Source organism: Polypterus senegalus, chromosome 3 (assembly GCF_016835505.1).
Source record: "Polypterus senegalus isolate Bchr_013 chromosome 3, ASM1683550v1, whole genome shotgun sequence".
NCBI classification, from domain to species: domain Eukaryota; kingdom Metazoa; phylum Chordata; class Cladistia; order Polypteriformes; family Polypteridae; genus Polypterus; species Polypterus senegalus.
The window spans coordinates 216,387,563-216,407,353 of NC_053156.1; the positions used below are offsets into that span (position 1 = coordinate 216,387,563).

The 19,791-nt window shown below is 39.2% G+C and overlaps 1 protein-coding gene across 2 annotated transcripts in view; it reads left to right on the top strand.

The window, feature by feature from the left end:
* The first annotated feature begins 10,964 nt into the window (after positions 1-10,964).
* Positions 10,965-19,791, top strand: part of LOC120525837 (cathepsin B-like) — a 29,807-nt gene continuing 20,980 nt past the window's right edge. The window contains exon 1 of one of the 2 annotated variants that reach the window (XM_039748451.1): positions 10,965-11,077. Coding sequence is in view for 1 of the 2 variants with exons in the window: in XM_039748450.1 (XP_039604384.1) it covers positions 19,507-19,529 (23 nt within the window). In the remaining variant the exon portion in view is untranslated. Of the gene's footprint in view, positions 11,078-19,452; positions 19,530-19,791 lie in introns of those variants that run through there. The other variant, XM_039748450.1, reaches the window with a different exon arrangement.

Below are 19,791 nucleotides of genomic sequence, written 5' to 3' on the forward strand. Positions count from 1 at the left end.
TTAGAGTTACTACTCATTTAATTGAACTTCTGCCATAAGCCCCAAAGTTTACCAACTGCAATGAGAAGACGAAGAATCTTCACTATTGAGCAGAAAAAGATAATGAATCATTGATACAGACATCCTCAACAAGGTCATAACACTCAGAGTAAAGTGTCAGCACACAATACATTTGAAAATGTTCAGAAGTCCTTAAAAAAGCATCAAGACAGGATGCAACAGTTGTAAACTCTCCCATTTGAGAGGAACTCTAATATAGTTTTTCTTCATTGTTCGGATGCATTTTCAAAACAATAGTGCATGTTTTGAGAACAACCGACACAAATAACAGAAATCTCTTTCCATTTGACAAACAGCAAATGCTTATTGAACATTTAATTTTATTCACATAATTCTTCATAAACTGGACAAAATGACATAATGGTATCTAAAAAAGAAAATATTCCAATAACTGTTCACCACAGATGGCAAAAAGAAGAAACCATAATCTTTTTGCAAAGCAGTACATACACCTGAATCATATCCCATCTGTCATTTACATTAGGCACTAGATTTTCATTAACATCACACGTTAATATCATCCCTTGCCAGACATCATGGGAAAAAAAAGGTTTGTGTGATGAATCTAAGCTTGGCATGTCTCTGTAGTGATGCCATTACATATCGCTTATGGCCATAAACCTTCCACCACTATGCTGAAACAAACTCCTTGATGGCAATGAGGAATGAGGAGTATGGTGGAAGATACACCACTGATATCATTGGATGGGCTTAGAATTACTCTTGAACTGCTCTGCTATGATGGAATCTCACACTGTCCCATATGATGACAGCATTCTCCAACTGCTGCTTCTTCATTGCTTCTCCCACCATTAGTCACACTGTAAGCCCATCAAGGAACACCAGGGAGCTGCATTATAGGCCCCAACCACAACATGATAGTATGTGACCCCATTTTATCCTATTGCGCAAATTGTGATGTTTCCACCCCATTGCCCTGGGACTTCTGTTGTAGCCCTAATCTATTTTCAACCATACTTCATCAACAAAAACACAATCATAGAATCCTCTGGAAAAGCAAAAGGTTTACAGTACATACAGTGCAATACAGTAAAATATCACAATGCGTACTGCACAATAAGCAGGAATGTGATACAGTTTACTGAATACTACAGTGAATTGTGGAGTATATACAGTAATGTATTACACTGACTAAATAAATATAGTAAATATACTGAGTCCATTACTTTATAACAGACTTCATGAAGTGAATGCATATCTGAACATACTGACACCACTGCTCTTTCACTCTGGCATAGCTCCATTCAAATGGTACCTTATGGACCTGCTTCACTGCTACCAAAATTCCTAGCAAAATCTGGTCAATAACAGCCAGATAAACAGTGCTGATATTTTGAAAGACGCCACTGTCTTGAATAATTTTATCTTTTATGTTTCACATCTTCTTCAGACGGTGTTTTTTTGGCACTGAGTTTCTGGTGGTGGTGCCCTATTTACATTAGCCTTGGAGGAAGGGGCTTGTCATGCAGTATTGGAGCTGCTGGTCTGAGGGTGAAAAAAAAAGAGAGGCAATTCAGGGTGAAATTACAAAAGCCCTGAAGTCGTCTCCCATTTGAAGATATGTGACACTGTATAAAGAATTTTGAAAAATTCAAGTCAGTATTGAGAAATATACAATATGTAACCAACTGCAAAAAAAACTGAATGTGAATCAATGAAATGATGGCAGTATTTAAATATATTGTAAAACCGCTTAAAATGTGGACTAGATTGCATTATTTTTTTCCTCTGTCTACTCTGGTTTTCTTCTCAATAACCCAAAGATGTGCACATTAGCTGGGCGGGCCCTGTAATAGGTTAGTGCCCTGTCCAGAGTTTGTGTTCCCACTTTGCACCCTATGATGCAGGGGCAGGCCTTGACACTCTTGTCCATTAACATTTACAGAAACAGATTTATAATAATTCAAGGCAAAACAAAAAGAACTCTTTAAAAATGTATTACTCAGTAGCTGATTGTCACATTAATATGTATTATGCACTAAAACTGAATATTAGAATGATTGTGATGAGAACAGACCATTCAGTCTAACAAGCTCGACAATCCTAGTCACATAATTTCAATAAAATAGCAGCAAGTCAAGATTTGAAGTTCCCTAAAGTCCCACTGTCTTCCACACTAGTTGGTAATTTATCCCATTTGTCTATGGTTCTAGTAGTAGAAGAGTTACCCTTATTTTTTTCTAGATTTTGGCACTGTGACAGATTGGGCCTCTATCGCTCCCTTGAACCCTTGTCCAAGACGTCAGACATCAGGTAAAAGTCCAATAATCTTCTTTATTTGGACAAATACAGTGCACGAGCACCCTCCTCTCCACAATACTCATTAAATTAACATAATACACAATCAATACTCAATTCACCACTCCCAGACACGTTGCCACCCTTCCACCCAGCTCAGCTCATCGTCTGGGAGTCCTTTTATATTCCCTGACCCAGAAGTGTTTCCAATCCCCAGTCCATGATTCCTTATCACTTCGAGGTCAGATAAAAAGTCCTTTTCTTCACCCTGGAAGCACATCATTCCCCTTGTCCAGGTGACTCAGACGTACTTCCGAGGTGTAGGGAAAACATCCATCCTTCCTCCCTGTAGCGTCTTCTATCAGCCCCCATGGTATGCAGCAAGGCTGTGAATAAAGAATCCAGTGCCCATGATGCCCTGCTGGCCTTCAGGGCACCTCCATGCTGCAGGGAGGGCTCCACCTGGCGGCGTGGGGGTATTGGCTGGGATGAATGGCCGGCCATATATCACAGCACTTAATTCATCTATGGTGATATACTACAAAGGGTCTGGGATTTAGTAAACTACAGAAATGATGCGCGCCACATGAGACCCAGAAGGAATACATACTGAACATTTATAAGATTAAGAAAAAAAATGTGAGAGTTCCATTACAATTTGGCTTAGACTACATGTTCATACGACACTTACTTACTGAACAATATATTTTTGAGTATTCAATTACTTCAAAATAAAATACTAGTGATGATGCCACAGCAGTAAAGTTTAACTTTATTTACGTATAGTTTTGCTTAGACTGAGAGACCCCCAGTATTCAGCAAAATGCTGGAAAGGTGTTTGTAGATGTGATTAATAGAAAATCCTGATGTAGAGGCAGTTGACAAAGTTGTGAATTTTTAAACCTTCACAAAATACAATATACTGTATACAGAACAAATGTAGAAGAAAAATAACTCACAAAATACAATATATACAGAAGAAATGTAGAAGAAAAATAACTGAGTGTTTCACTTCCTTTTTTATGTAAATCACACTTCCTGTTTTCACAACTTAGGACATCTCTGTAGATATTTGCAACTACAATACAATTCAAAATAGAAGTCAGTGTGCTACATTCTGTATGTACTGAACACATACATATAGACGGTACATACACAATGTTAAATCAGCCTAATCCATTTCAGAGTCCTCGACTGAGGGTTAGAACCGTGTGTGTGTGTATATCTTGTAAAAGACATATAAGCAAAAAGTGACCAACAGAAAGAAATTCAGGATTCTATTTTAAGCGATGGAATTCCAATTTCTCTGGGTGGTCTCCACTAAGCTATTAAAGGGCAATATACTGACTGGAGCATTTAAATCACCACAAGGGTACAAGGAGGACAATCCATCTGTTCCTCAGTATGGTGCTTTAGGATTGCAAGGAACATCTGTGGCCACTAAGATGAGTGCTGTTTGTACAACCCCAGGAGGCTGTGTTATCTGGGACTACAGAAGTAATTGCTTAGGCATACAAACAAGCATTAATGACCAGGGTTTAAAATCCCCACGAGACCATCTGGCCAATGAAGTTGAAGTTGGAAGGTGTGTATTTAGCAAGTACTTGACTGGTGAGAGGATGAAAAGCCAGGGGGTGTAATAAGTGTTTTAGTTATGTTAAAGGAAGATGAGAAATGGAGTGTTGTATGGGGTATCTGTGGAAAGTAGACCAGCAATCCAACGTGATTGACAGGGGCAGCAGTGTGTAGGCAGATTCAATGTGTCTATGTAGGTTGTTCTTCAAGTGTTCCATCTTTTCTCCCATATTCCAAACAAGTATGTGTTAGGTTGATTACCCTTTTCTGGGTGGGACCTACAGTGGGCATTGTAATGGATTGGAACCCCATCTGTGTGGGTCCAAAGCTGCTAGGTATAAAAAAATGGCAGAGCATGCTCTTTTTTCTTACAAGACTTTAATGTAGGTAGTGCCATTCTTTATAAATTGTACAACTCTGTGATAGCCAGTGTTATTTTCTACACTGTGATATGCTGGGCTGGTAACATCTTTTTAAGAGAGGCCCACCGAATCAACAAGCTAATTAAAAAGGGCAAGCTCAGTTATGGGACACACTCTTAATCCCCCGAAGGTAGATGCAAAGGAGAGAAAGAAGACAAAACTGAGTACCAACATATAATATGCCTGTATATGGCTTCACAGTAACCGTGACTTCTCTTTTTATCTTTAGCCAAGTCAGATGTTTTTGTGTGCATTTGAGCAGGGTTGCTGTTGTTTGTTAGATTTATTTATTTAATTAGTTATTGAGCTTCTGTAAAATTCTACATTTCGCCCTAGGGACAAATAAAGTACTACCTATCTATCGATAGATCTTGGTCCCCCATGACTGAATGGTATTTGAGAACATTATGTATTTCTGTGTGTGTGTGCATATTGTCAAAAGGATGTAACTCAGGGCTTTGTTATGCTAAAACATGTTAATGAGATGAAGGGAGGAGTGAAACAAGAGACTGGAAGTCTCAATGCTTTGCCTATTTTTCTCCTCAGCAGGAATACACTCTTGAGGGGGTCTAACCACACCCACATGAAACCAGCAAATGGGCCCATTCTAATGAAAGAGAGAGAGAGAGAAAGAAAATGAAAGTGAGAATCAAGAAGAGGAACTAAAGGGCCGTGTCACTTCCCTGCATCTAGTGAGCATAATCTAATTATTGAAGTGTCTCTCAATATGGTGTAATTCTTTCATACATCTGTACAATAAATGAGGACCCCAGTGTTTCTCCCCATACCTTTGGCTGTCTCCATGTTTGTTCCTACCAAAATATTACAGTAATATGTATATCATATATATATAGTATATATTAGATAGATAGATAGATAGATAGATAGATAGATAGATAGATAGATAGATAGATAGATAGATAGATAGATAGATAGATACTTTATTAATCCCAAGGGGAAATTCACATAATCCAGCAGCAGTATACTGATACAAAGAAACAATATTGAATTAAATAGTAATAAAAATAAAAAAAAATAAAAAATTCACATTAAATATATTCACATATACATTAATATTTTCTAAATTTTTCAAGTCTTTCAGATTCTTAATAATTCTAATTGTAGCAGTTTGGGTAAATAAGGTAGGATAGTTGGCCAGAAAGGTGCAGCACAATTATTTCATTGCTAGTAATTTATTATAGACTAGGGGGCTTTGCCTCCTGCACACTTTACTCACCAACCACCAAAACCCTCCTTCCCCCCAGCCTTCGCTACGCACCAGCCATTTCGCATCTCTGCCGCTCATGTTGTGAAGAGGGGGGGCTGAACGTATCCCAAGGAGACACGGGCGCTCCTCTGAAACCCCCTCTTAAACGGTGATACAATGGGAAACAAAATAAGTTTTTTTTACCTCCTCTTTGCTCAATCAGCTGCTGGCTTGCTGCTGCTGCAGTGCCGCGTGACCTGCATCTCACACGGCGCACTTCTGTCATATCTGCTACTGTATGTCCATATATTCAATCTCTTTTCACTTTTACCTTTTTCATCATTATCGCATTGAATTTTGATTCCATGTTTGGAATTAGATTGTGATAACGCAACATATAACTGCCTGTGAGTGAATATTGTTTCTTTCTCTCTACAAGAAATGTGTCTGACAATAGCATTCACACAAATGAGAAATGATTGAACAGTGTGCGTTGTTATGTGGACAGGATTTTTCCAAATCTCTTTGTATAAGCTCTTTTCTCGTGGGGCATTGTAATTTTTTTCTTTAATCTTTTAATTGTCATGGATAAGCCTCTTCACTGGGAAGAAACACTACTTTTTTTCCCTGATGGCAACACTAATTAGACAATCTACAAGTCTCTGACTTAAAGTTTAAATCCGAAAAATATATTCGATCTCTTTTCGCTGTTCTGTTATTTCACCGAGTAGTAATTTCCGTGTGTTTGCGCTAATGCGATCTTTACTATCCTTTTTTTGAAAGTTTGAATTTTCGTACTTCCATTATCTCTAACCTGCTCTGCATATTTTAATGCACCAACGTTTTTCAATTCTTTACGATGTTCTACTTTGTCATCTACTGTTTGTCTTTTATTTCTGGCCACGGGCGTATTTAAATCTCTTGGCACAAAGTCTCGCCTCACGGGACGTGTAAGTGTTTCTCTGAAAAAATCACGTCTCTTCTCCTTTGTTTTTTTTATAATAGAGAGAAATGTTTGAACATACTCACTGGATAAATAAACATATTTGCTAATGTCCCATTTTTCTATGTCATCCCAGTGAATGTGCCAGACACCATAAAGCCCCTTCTTGCCCCATTATGAATCCAGCACTCACAGCCATGTTTTCACTGTTTCAAAGAAGTTGGATGACGTCATTCATTTCACCATCTTTTGGTCTTGGATTAAAATAATTGCATCCATGTTACCTTCTTCAAGATGATCTATTATCAAAAGCTTTCATCTTCAGCCTCATAATGAGACAACAATTCTGTAAATACCTCTTTTTTGGAAGTTATATGACTGACAATTTGGCTTAATGGAACCCAACAGGCACATATTGTGGAATATCCTAAGGCAAGTGGAACTTTTCAAATTAATCGCAAAAGTACTCACAGACATTTTTTTTGCTAAAATATACAAAATGTTACAAACACTTTAGAGCAATCCTTGTAAAAAAATAGATGTGCATTAATGATCAGTGAGTTAAATGGGTAAAGGGAAATTAAAAACCCTGAAAAGTAGCGAGAGAGAAAAAATAATGCAAAAACAAGCCTCAAAAACAGCTTAACTAATAGAAAGTATGATGCATTAAAAATACACCTGAGAAACACAATACAATACAATAATTTCGATACTAATTCATGTTGGCCCATTGCAGAATGTAAAATGTTGGAATTTTAATATGTAATAATTTCACTGTACTCTGTACATGTGAAAATGATGACCCTATAAATGTAAAAATATACACACTCACCCATGTTCATAGTCACTCATATTTGTCTCTTCTTTGGACATATAGCTACAAGGTGTATTTAGGTCATAGTGGTATTTTGCAAAGATTGCAGAAAATAAAACAACTTATGTGCCAAAGCCAGACAACACAAGGTGCTAGTTACAAACCCAGGGAGCATGGTGGCACAGATTGTTTGAATCCCTCTCCATAGTGTTTACTGTACTTCATGGGCCTTTGTTAATTTTACTCCAGATTTCCTCTTGAAGATGTGTTAATGTAGGTAAGTTGCTGACTCTAAATTGGCCTTCTACAAGTAAATGAGTAATGTGAAGAGAATAAAGCATGTCAGTTTCCACTGCCACTTTAAAAAATGCAGTTTTGCATCCAGCACACACCACTATAGTGGTCCTGCACCCACGTTAAACATACATTCATTTTCTAACCAACTTATATCATTCAGGGTTTTGTAGAGCAAGTGCTTAACCAAAGTAGAACTGAGTACAAACCAACCCTGAATGAAATTACAGCCTATTACAGGCCAAACACACTCATGAACACTTACAGTCACTTAGATCTGTCCATTTAGAGTCATTAATTAATAAAATATACCAATCTATTTGATATAAGAGAAACACCTAAGTAATTCACAGAAACCCTCACAAAGACAAATGGGGAGAATCCATATTCCACAGAGGCAGTTCTCTGGTTCAGGATTCAGTGACATAGCAATGCTAACCACCCCATTTCAAAAAAATATTAATGAAAAATAATGCAGCAGGAGAAAATGAATGCTACTGAAGAGTAAGCTTCACACAAAGCTCAGGAGAAGTACTTCACTGTGAGGATTTAAATAAACTGCACAAGATTACTGTATACATATGAGTAAAAGTAGCACCTTACAGACAGTGAAGTTGCAAAATACCTTGAGATTGTGTAGAGTGAAAGGTTAACATTGGGCTAATACCCTGCCTTGTTCTCTATCTCTATAAAAACAGACAAAATTGTAGTGCTGCTATCCTAAAATTTTATAACCAAGGTTTGATCCACAGATTTCCATCAACAGCTGTCTGAACAGATGCTGCCATGCTAATTGTCAATGTGGAATTGCTCCAGTGTGAAACGACCTTTGAATATAATTCACAACAGCTCTCCACAGGATTCCTGTGTTGTGTTCACTTCTGCCACAATAGGTTCCTAATAACTGACTAGGATTAGTGATTGGTGTAGAGGATCACCATTGTTATGTAAACAGATTAATAGGCTGTTAAGGACCAACATTAACAAAGACTACTAGATTGTTAATAAAGATCCCCAACTTCCCAAACAAACTCGATCCATATGACAAAATAACTGAGTATTAGCTCTTGAGTGTCACAAGGAAGTGACGAAAATCTGACCATCTAAAAGTAAAACTGCGGTTCTTTAAAAAGTGTAAACTACTTCCTCATGGTGAGTGCAGGAACAAATGTTGCAAGTGGAGGTTTTTAAGAACCTCAGAGTCCTGCTCACAAAGGAGACTCTGACAAATGCAGTGATACCAGTTTGTAAGCCTGGCATGGACTGTCAATGGTGAAATAAGGGATGGCTTTTGGTCTCAGTCAACAGGACATTCTGTAGCTACTCTCTGACAGTTATGGTGTATAACTAAAAGGACACAACTGCAGGTAAAAGAATAAAATTATGGTGTCTGATATTTTTATTAGGACAATGGGCTTTGGAGAGCTTCAGAGCTGGGGATCCTCTGTATTGGAAGACCCATGTGAAACAGCAAATTATGTACTCTGTAGTTAACACAGGAGTGGTATCAGGTATAGACCAGTGTGGCAGGAATGCAGGTATATCAAGAACATACTGGGAGGACCTGACATGTTTGGAGATCCTACAGAAGCAGTTGCTGGAGAACAGGAGTGGTTTCCCCTTGCTTGGGAAGCTGCCACTAAAGATCTTGTAGCTCCCCTGAGTCTGAACATGAGAGGGACACACTCCTCAGGTGGCTGAGGGGGATCGGGAATTCCTGACACAACACTTGGAGAGCACTTTAACCATGTCTCCCAGCTGCTAAGGTCATTAGCCCTTATGTATGGCCACGTGAGCTTCGGATGTAGATCTTGGCCTTTGGTAGGCTAATGGAGGTGGGGGATAGTGTTGATGGAGTTAGGCAGCATGCAAGAGTGGGCAAAGGGACAAAGCAGTGGAGATCATGTGTCACCACCAAACATCTCAGTGACGAGGCAGAAGTGGCCATTGAAGATGCTTTTTTAGAAGGTCTTTTTAAAATGGCCACTCACCAACACACACTGAAGACAGGCTGAATCCATTCCTTTGTCTCTCACTCCTCCCTGAGCATTACATTGGTGGTCCTGAGATGGAGGACTAATTTAACACTAATGCTGATGGACCCTTTAATCACACTCACAGCTGCTCACTTCTGGCAAGGCAGACCAGACCACCTTGCAACAGATGAATGTCCTAACAGATGGAGTTTGTGTTAACCTTGAGTGAGAGGTTTCTGAGAGGAGGGCAGTGTAGCACTGCTGGTTCCAGACCTAAGAGGGACATGCTCCTCGGTTGGCTGCGGACTGTCTGAGGGGGCAGGAATACCTCAGGGAGGCTGCTTAAAAGCAGTCCTGTGAGCAGTGACAGACACAGCACTTAGATAGCACTTCGACCTTGTGTTCCAGCTGCTAAAGCCCTTTGGCTCTGATGTGTGACCACTGGTGAGACTTGGAAGTGGACCCTGGCCTTGGATCTTCTCATGGAACTGGGTGATAATGTGGCATGTAGAGTTAGGTGGAGCAGATGGTAATGTATGAGCAGGCAAAGGGACAAAGCAACTGGCAGTGCATGCTGCTACATGAGGGAAATGGCTGCTAAAGATGCCAAAGGTCCTTTAAGGGCCACTCACCGACAATCACCTTAAAGATAGATTCCATTCCTCAGTCTCTAGAAACTCCTGGGCTTATAACACTGGTATCACCAGTTGGTAGAAGAAGCGACTCACAACCCTGAGACAGAGAAATAGTTTATCTCCAACACTGGTGGACCTCTCGATTGGGGTCACAATGGCTTGCTTCATCCATGTCTTACCAGATCACCTTGCACCCCTTGAATGTCCCAGATAGAGGGCGAGGGTTCTTAGAAAATGCCAGTGTAACATGCCCAGGTCCATACCTGAGAGGGAAACACTCCTCAGGTGGCCACAGGCTGTGTGAGGGTATTGGAATACCTGAAAGGGACAGCTATAGAGCAGCCCCCTGACACAATATATGGAGAGTACTTCAACCAATTACACCCCCCAACCCGCAGATTATTGCAATATCAGTGAGAAAAATGGAAACCTAGATGAATAATTCACCTATGATTTAGATTATAAATTTACATCCTTAACCTTGTTGAAACTTTTGTTAACTTATTTGTTAACTGGAGGAGAGGAAACAGGGTTTCGGCAGAATTATGGTTGGAGAAAAAATGTGTAGCACCGCTAGGAAAGGACCTTATACAGTGAACAATCCTATAGCAGAGGAACGCTGTTCTTAAGACCCAATTTACGTATATTCATAACCACAAATAAGCCTAACTGTTTATCAGTCCGTTTTACTTCCTCATAACACTGAGCCACGAGTCTACAGCTGAGCCCCTGGCTCCACCAGTGCCGCAAAGTCCCCCGCCCGTTGTCGTCACGTGAATGCCCTCAGGGTGACATGCATGTGATTGGTCACATGATTTTTATATTTAAAGACAGATATTCCAAAGCAGTGAGTCCACTTGAGATTTGGCTGGGCTACGGCGGGTTTGTGCAGGTAATAAAATCGATTAACACCGTAATTGTTTGTTCACCTAGCGCGCGGACTTTTTTTCACTTCGTCTTAAAGGAGTGAGGTGTGGTGATTTTACGCGTTAAATAACTGCTTGAATTCGCGTTGTGTGAAGATGGACAGAGCCAAGTTGTTGATAATAGGGCGTTGAAGGAGCAGTCACTTCTTTTTGGATTCGAGGATACTTGTTGAAAAAACGATCGGTGATCCGTTTGCAACTAAATGACAGAATCTTGTGGTAAGATATGGTGTGCAACAGAAAGTTTGTCGCGTTCTCTTATTTACTGGTAAACAGAACTGCTTTTTCCTTCAACAAAAAAGAAGTTGACTTTCTTGTTCTGTCCTGCACATACATAGCCTGTACCCCGAGATTAAGGGCGGTCCATAGATTCTGTTGATACCAACTGACTTTCAGGCAATGTAGGTTGTTGCCCTGCGGAAATGAAAAGTTTCGATTTCTAGGCCCGGTAACTCGTGATGGTGCCCTGTTGAAAGGGAGTGTCGCGCGCGTGTGTGTGTGCCACCCAGATAAAGTGGGGCTTTACTTTTAAAGAAACTTATCACCGATTTCTGACCTGTTGAAAAGGGCAGCGATCCAGGTCACGATTCACCTGTAGCTGCATGAGTGGTCCCGCCCGGCTGAATTCTGCTTAACGGTCGCGATGTAAGTCTGTCTGGGAAATGTGGCCTCATTCTCCCCCTCCGTTTTACATTCCGTGAAATACACTTATATGAGTAAGAGCGAGCGACCGCGGTGTCGTTTCAGAGCGAAACTGCCCACAGCAGGAAAATATCTGCTCACTTAAGAAGGCGAACCCTTGAATAGACGACTGTTTCGGTTTGAGATCGCGTGGGGATGCAGCATAAATCAGCTGAGCCCATATACGCAATTTCCCCAAAATGGAAAATGAAAGGTCAGACCAGTTAAACCCAGACCCATTTTTGGATATTTTCTTAGTTTGCAGACTTTGATGACTCGTCCATTCGGTTAAACTGAACTGCTGATCAGCGGCACGTCTTCGGCGACTTAGCTCAGGTTTTTCCGTGTTTCCGAATTCGTTTGTCCATTTGTTCGGACGTTTGTATTCATTCAGCACCAAAACGATTGTGTGGGTTGCTGGGCGGTGATGCTAGGCTGTATTTGTATGTTTTAAGCACTTAATCTCGAAATCTGAAGCAATGTTACTGTGCCATTTTGCCTTCTTGATTAAATGCTTCAGCATAGACTAATATTCACATCTTTGTGGGACTCGGGTCGTGTGGCGCACACTTCAACTTAATAGATCTTTGGTTGTGTATTGACTGAAGTACCAATAGATTCTGTTGATAACACTTTTGTAAAGCCAACGCCTAGAATTAACTAAAACTCCTGTCAAAATTCCAGTATTTATACAGGGCGGCAAACTTGCCTTATAACGTGGGGATTTTCAAAATTCAAGAACAAAGTACAAGGTAAAAGTTAGATTGTATATCAAATATAAAATATGTTAAATAAATAATAGAAAAGCACTAATACATGTAATAGAAGATCATGTAATAGAAGATTTTTAATGAGGGACTGCATACTGTTTGCTAACAAAAATTGTACAATTGTAATGCTGACATGAAAACAAACCAACAATTACAAAAAATGAAAGCATTAATACAAATAGAGAAGACATTCTCCAAATGATGTACAAAAACTATTTACCTACTCATCACACACATCTGGTAATGAATACATAGTCTTAACTTTGCATATAATGTCACTTATATGCAATATCGCCAGGGCTGTATTAACCCTTAAACAAAATAAAAGTGTGCTTTGGGCATCAAGGGATGGGAGGCTCCACAGAAAAATTCCCTTGTCAGATTTACCATGGACCATATGGTGCAAAACTTTAAATGCAGCAGGTTCCACAAAAAGTGGTTCCCACATTAAATAAAAAAAAAATTACATACATATATACACAATAATAATATAATAGTAATAGCAGAGGTTAATGGTATAAATCTTGGGGATACAACAAAATTAGAATCCAGTAACTGCCACACAGTCCATCGAGGCTCATGTGATCATTCATGTCTTAGTCATGTTGGATGTCCTATTAAGTCATCCTCTGAGAGTAGATTCGGCTTACATATATTGGGGCAATAAAATCTTTTATGTGCTTAGGGCCTCTAAAGGTCTTAATCTCTCCCTGAATGTTGCCATTTTATTGTTTACTTTGTTATTCAATATGCATTTGCTTTTAAATCTTCATTTACAATCAAATACTGTTTGCAACAGCATAGTCAAAATTCTTAATGCAATTATTGGTCTCCAGCAGTTCTGTTTCACAGAACTTTATCACAAGCAGGTTAGAAAGTAGGCAAGTTGATTCTAATAGATGGGAGCCATTTCCTTTTACCAACATTTCATTTGGTTCTGTCAGGTTGGAGATTTATTTTCTCAAGACTCAAAACCTAAAGATATATGACCTCCTTCATTTCCATTGGTATAAGAAAGAGAGAGAATTGTTATCCTTTAAAATTGCTCCAATTGTTCACCGACTGTAACCTAATGAGTTTCCATTGACCAATGCCATTTCACCTCTTTCCAATCATCTTATTATTTCCACTTTATTTTCAGTCGTGATTATTGGCGGCAACATGATCCGACTTCCTTCCTTAATCTGACCAACTTCTGAAGCCGAATTGGTTATTATTATTATTATTATTATTATTATTATATTTAGCTCAAATTTCAAACACAATAGGCTCTATAGCAAGCTGTTCTTAATTGCAAGTTATCTGTAAACCGGGCTGCCTGTGGATAGATAGATAGATAGATAGATAGATAGATAGATAGATAGATAGATAGATAGATAGATAGATAGATAGATAGATAGATACTTTATTAATCCCAAGGGGAAATTCACATAATCCAGCAGCAGTATACTGATCCAAAAAAAATATTAAATTAAAGAGTAATAAAAATGCATGTAAAAACAAACAATAACTTTGAATAATGTTAGCATTTACTCCCCTGGGTGGAATTGAAGAGTCACATAGTGTGGGGGAGGAACGATCTGCTCAGTCTGTCAGTGGAGCAGGACAGTGACAACAGTCTGTTGCTGAAGCTACTCCTCTGTCTGGAGATGAGACTGTTCAGTGGATTCAGTGGATTCAGTGGATTCTCCATAATTGACAAATTCTGCTTAAAAATTTTAGTTGGTTAAAGGGGCTCTGACCAAAATGGGGGTTATTGACCAACTGAATGAGAATATTCTTAGAACTGGTGCAAATTCTGTACCCTGTGCAATTATAGAATTGCTCCCAGTGGCAAGGTGAGGAGCTTATCACTCCAGGACGACATCAGAGTGAAGCTGCTGCTGCTCCAGTTTGAGAGGAGAGAGTTAAAGTGGTTTATGTGTATGGCTGCCTCCACCAGGTGGTGTTCCAGGCCTAATTCATTCTGGCAGAGACCCAGAGATGGATTCAGTATATGCTGGAGGAGATTATATTTCTCAGTTTGTCGGGAAGTGGCTGGAAAGTCCCCAGGAGGAAAGCTGCAGATTTTTGAATTGGACGGGAAAGTCTGGTTAGCCCTCCTCAATCTATCACCATGCTCCTCCGTAGGTCATGTGGATGGGAAAAGTATTAGTTAAATGTGTGAAAATTTAGAGAATGGCAGCCTGTAGCATTCTGATATTTTAAATGAAAAAAGAACTTTAAATTAAGCTATTGCAAAGAATGTACACAGTGCACATTGGTAAAAATAATTACAATTTAAGTAACATAAAAAAGATTAAATTTGACTCTATCCATACTCAAAATGTAATATGAAAATCTATCCATTGTTTAACCTGGTTGTCGCAGCACCAGGCACAATGCAGAAACCGACTGTGGATGACTATGCCAGTCCATCACAGGGCACATTCCCACACATTCAGTCACTTGGTCAAGTTACCACTAAATCCACCATGCACATTTTTGACATATCAGAAGAAAATGAGTTTATCCAAGCCTGGGATTCAAACCTGGGACTCTGGTGCTGTGAGGTGGTAGTATTAACTACAGCAGCAAATTAGTATGAAAATTTAAAGGATCGTTTTATTGTGAGCTTAAATTTGGAAAAGGTAACACACTGAGAAGGGATAAATCTTAAGTACCTTTTTACTACTTGTTCTGTTTTTATTTCAACAACTGTTTCACCTGCACAGTACTTTTCAAATATATTTTAACTTGTATTTTTTCTGGTTTTTTGTATCTACGAATGTATGAAGCATTAGATTTAAAGAATCTTTTGTTTCTTTACTACAAAATAAGCCGGAATGTCCATTTATTTATTTTTCAAATGCTCTCATCCAGATCAGATCACATGGAGCTTGTGCCTGTTCAAGTACCACTGGGCACAAAAAGGCACCCAAGCCACGGTCGGGTGTCTCCCTATAACAGTGCACACTGGGACCATTTGTGACATGCCTGTACACCTAAACCTGCATGTATTTGGCACTGACACAGTTAAAATGTGTAAAGTTAATACTTTTTTAAAAGGATTTTATTGAATTTATTAAAAGCAAACAACATTCCATACAAGCAAGTCAAATTTTACAGAACGAAGTTCAAATCAAATCAACCACCACCCGTGAGAAAGAGAGTTAGGCGAGCAGAGTAAAACATTAAAAAATAGTAAAGATAAATAAATACATACATAAATAAAACTAATCTAATAATCTAAAATGTTATTGATTAGATCCTGCCAGATTTTAAAAACGTTTTTTCTCTCTATATACTGTATATAAAACCCTAAGCCTAAAAATGCAATGATTTTATGTGACTTTTTAATGTTACTTTTTTTGTCATGCTTTAAATCGGGCTTATTTTAAAACCTACTGTATATATATATGTTTGGTATCATTCTTTTCAGAATTTATCGAACTTTAATGTGATTTTGTTAGATTTTCAGATTCTTATTCCATTTTTAAATTATAAACTAAAAAATATCAAGAACTCGTGCCCAGCGAGACGAGACTTTGTGTCAAGAGATTTAACCATGCCCGGGGCTGGAAATAAAAGACAAAGAGTAGGACAGCTGCTGTACAGGCTTTTAAATGTTCGAAACACGGCACGGCAGCAGCAGCAGCTGGACGAGCAAAGAGGAGGTATAAAAAAACTATTGTGTTTCCCATTGTATCACCATTTAAGAGGGAGTTTCGGAGGAGCGGCCGTGTCTCTTCACAACACGAGCAGCAGAGGCGCAAAGTGGCTGGCGTGTATCGCAGGCCAGGGGGGTTGATGAGCGAAGTGAGCAGGGGGCGAACCCCCTAGTAATATATAATATCAATTACCCACTGACTTAAATGAGGTGGGTTAGGATTTGTTAATACTAATAAATACCTAGGCTAGGATTACAATTCATGACTTTAACGCTGTGAGGTGGAAGAGCTGACCTCCACACCTCCCATGTCTGAAAGTCAACCAAAAAGAGAAACATTAGTTAAGATTAAATCAGTAACCTAAACATAATATGAGGTTAAAGCAGTTTGCATTGTGAATTTAGACTTGAGAGTGTACATTAGACTTTTAAAGTATATTTAGTGAAGGGAGTTCGCAAGATAACTTGGCAGCTGTTCTAATAAAACTAATCCTCTTAACCTGTACTGCTTGAATCCCTAAAACAACATTAAAGTTTCAGAAGAAACAGTTGCATAATAGTGTCAAGCTGTTGAAAGCAAACAGTGATGCACTTAAGCTTAAACTAAAGTGTATGCCTGAAAAATAACGTAATGTAGTCATTGTTTTGCTTGCCAGTACTGAGTAAAGGTGGTAGAAATATCCCCCACCAACTTTGTCTTTTTTGCTCTGGGCAAAAACTAGGGAGGAGCATTGTGACGTCCACATGCAATTCAAGGCAACATTTTACCACACAAACTCCAAGAATGCCACCCCAGTTAGAAAATACAGAATTTTACATTTTTTCATAATTTGAGAACGGATATGTTCAGTCTCTTTCTTTAGGTTACAGAGTCAGAGTTGGGAATTGAACAAGTGGCCATGTATTTTAAATTCAGTGCTGTAGCCGATAGACCACATTGCTTGCTTGCACCCCTTAAGTAGTAGCTCCATTTCAATTTTCTTTTTTTGCTCCTTTTAACATTTTTAAGGATCAATTTAAAAAGTCAATATTTCTTATTATTGTCTGCTATAGAGAACTGATGAGCACTGACAAAGTTCATTCACAATCTGGTCCACCTTACTTTTGCAGATAATATTGCTAAGGATTTGGTCTGATCAATTCAATCTTGCCACAATAACATTTTTTAAAGTGGTCAGAAAATGAGATTACAGTATATTAGGACAACACAAACAGAAATATTTAGATAGAATCACTCCAGAAAGCTTACTTGTTTACTCAGTGGTAAATATGCTGAAGAAAAGAGGAGATACAAACTTTTGCAAACTTTTGAAGACACAATTGATGGAGTGTACAGAAGCAGTAATTGACTATCCCTCTAGATATCAAAGTGCCCAGGCTTTAGCTGTTATTTAATTGCTTCTGTGCCTATTCCACAGTGTTAAGTGTTAACTGCTACATAGTAATTGAGCCACTAGCTCACATGTTACATCACTTCAGGCCATGTCACATTAGATGACTTTAGCAGCAACTTTTAATCATAGCCTTCATTTACGTAAAGTTAGCGAGTCCTAGGCAGTCGTTGGTGTGCTCCTGTGAAGGTCAGTTGTCTAGACAGACATACCCAGCAACTCACTCCCAATTAGTCCACGACTTGCCCCAACAAAACAGGTTTGATTTTGTCTTTAGTTAAGGGATGGACTCTGTATGCATGAGGACTGACAACCAGTGCCTGCTCATCTGGAAGCAGAGTGCAAATAATGCAGTGACAGGGAATAGGGAACAATAGAGTAGAAGCTCACGTGTCTGCTGTGTCATCTTTTATGAACCATGACAGAATGGATAAAAAGAAAAAAAAGAAGCAGAGATTGCAGCTGAACTAGCATTACTTGTTAGATAGATAGATAGATAGATAGATACTTTATTAATCCCCAAGGATAAATTCACATACTGCAGCAGCATACTGATAAAAACAATATTAATTAAAGAGTGATAAAAATGCAGTGCAAGGTGGAGAGTGTGAGACAGGTGTACATGATATTGGCTTTAGTCGTCACTGAAGGAATTGATTCAACTCAAGATTTCTTTCAGTAGTACCTGTACACTTATAAATTCTGAAAGGTCAAGCATGAACACTTTTAAGATGGCCCTGACTTCAATCTCTTGAAATAGGTAAGGAAATAGGATCTGATCTCATTCTTGTATAATGTCAAGAAAACTACTCGTCTATTGAGTTCAGTCAGTCAGTCATTTTCTAACTCTATCCCAGCCAGCATAGGCTGCAAGGCAGGAACAAATCCTGGACAGGACGGCAGTCCATCACAGTGTGGACACACATACACACACCAAACACACTAGAGCCAATTTAGTATCACCAATTCATCACTTATTTTCAATTTCTACCAAGAACTGGCTAATATAATTTAAATTGGTATATGTCATCCACAGTATACAAACTCAGGTACTCTAAACGTACCCCACGGTGGACTCTGCCTGTGTGTGATGCAGGCTAGCACATGCCTTGTTCCACCTTTGCCTTGAGCATTTAAGCTTTTTAAAAATTTTTGTGCTTGGTTGACTGGACTGAATACTTTTGCAAGGCATTTTATACTTGCATAACTACTACATGGTAATATAAAGTACATTGATCAGTAACATAAAACCACTGACTGGTGAAGTGAATAACTTTGATTATCTTCTTACAATGGCACTTGTCAAGTGGTGCGATATATTAGGCAGCAAGTGAACAGTCAGTTCTGGAAGGTGCTGAAGCAGGAAAAATGGGCAAGCATAAAAATACGTGCAACTTTGACAAGGGCCAAATTGTGATGGCTAGACGACTGGGTCATAACATGTACAGAATGGCATGTCTTATGTGGTGCTCACGGTATGCAGTGGTTAGTACCTACCAAAAGTGGTCCAAGAAAGGACAATCAGTGAACTGGCGACAAAGTCAGGTGTGCCCAAGGCTTATTGATTTGTGTGGGGAGCGAAGGCTAGCCTGTCTCATCCAGTCCCACAGAAAGCTACTGTAGCACAAATACCATGAGAGAAAGGTGTCAGAACACCCAGTGATTCACAAATTGTTGTGTAGCTGCAGACCAGTTAGAATGCCCATGCTGACCACTATCCACCTCTGAAAGCACCATCAGTGGGCAGGTGAGTGTCAGAATTGGAACATGGAGCAGTGGAAGATGGTGGCCTGGTCTGATTAATCACATTTTCTTTTAGATCATGTGAACAGTCTAGTTTACCTGGGGAAAAGATGGCAGCAGGATTCACTATAGGAAGGAGGCAAGCCGGCTGAGGAAGTGTGATGCCCTGGGCAATGCTGTGCTGGTAAACTGGGTCTAACATTTATGTGTATTTTACTTTGACACATACTGCCTGCCTAAAGACTGTTGCAGACTACATACACTTATTCAAGGCAAAAGTATTTCTTTATGGCAGCGGGTTCTTTCAGTAGGATAATGTACCCCATCTAACTGCACAAATTGTTCATGAATGGTTTGAGGAACAGGACAGTGAGGTTAAGGAATTGACTTGGCCTCCATACTCCCCAGATCTCAATCTGATTGAGCATCTACAGTATGTGATGTGC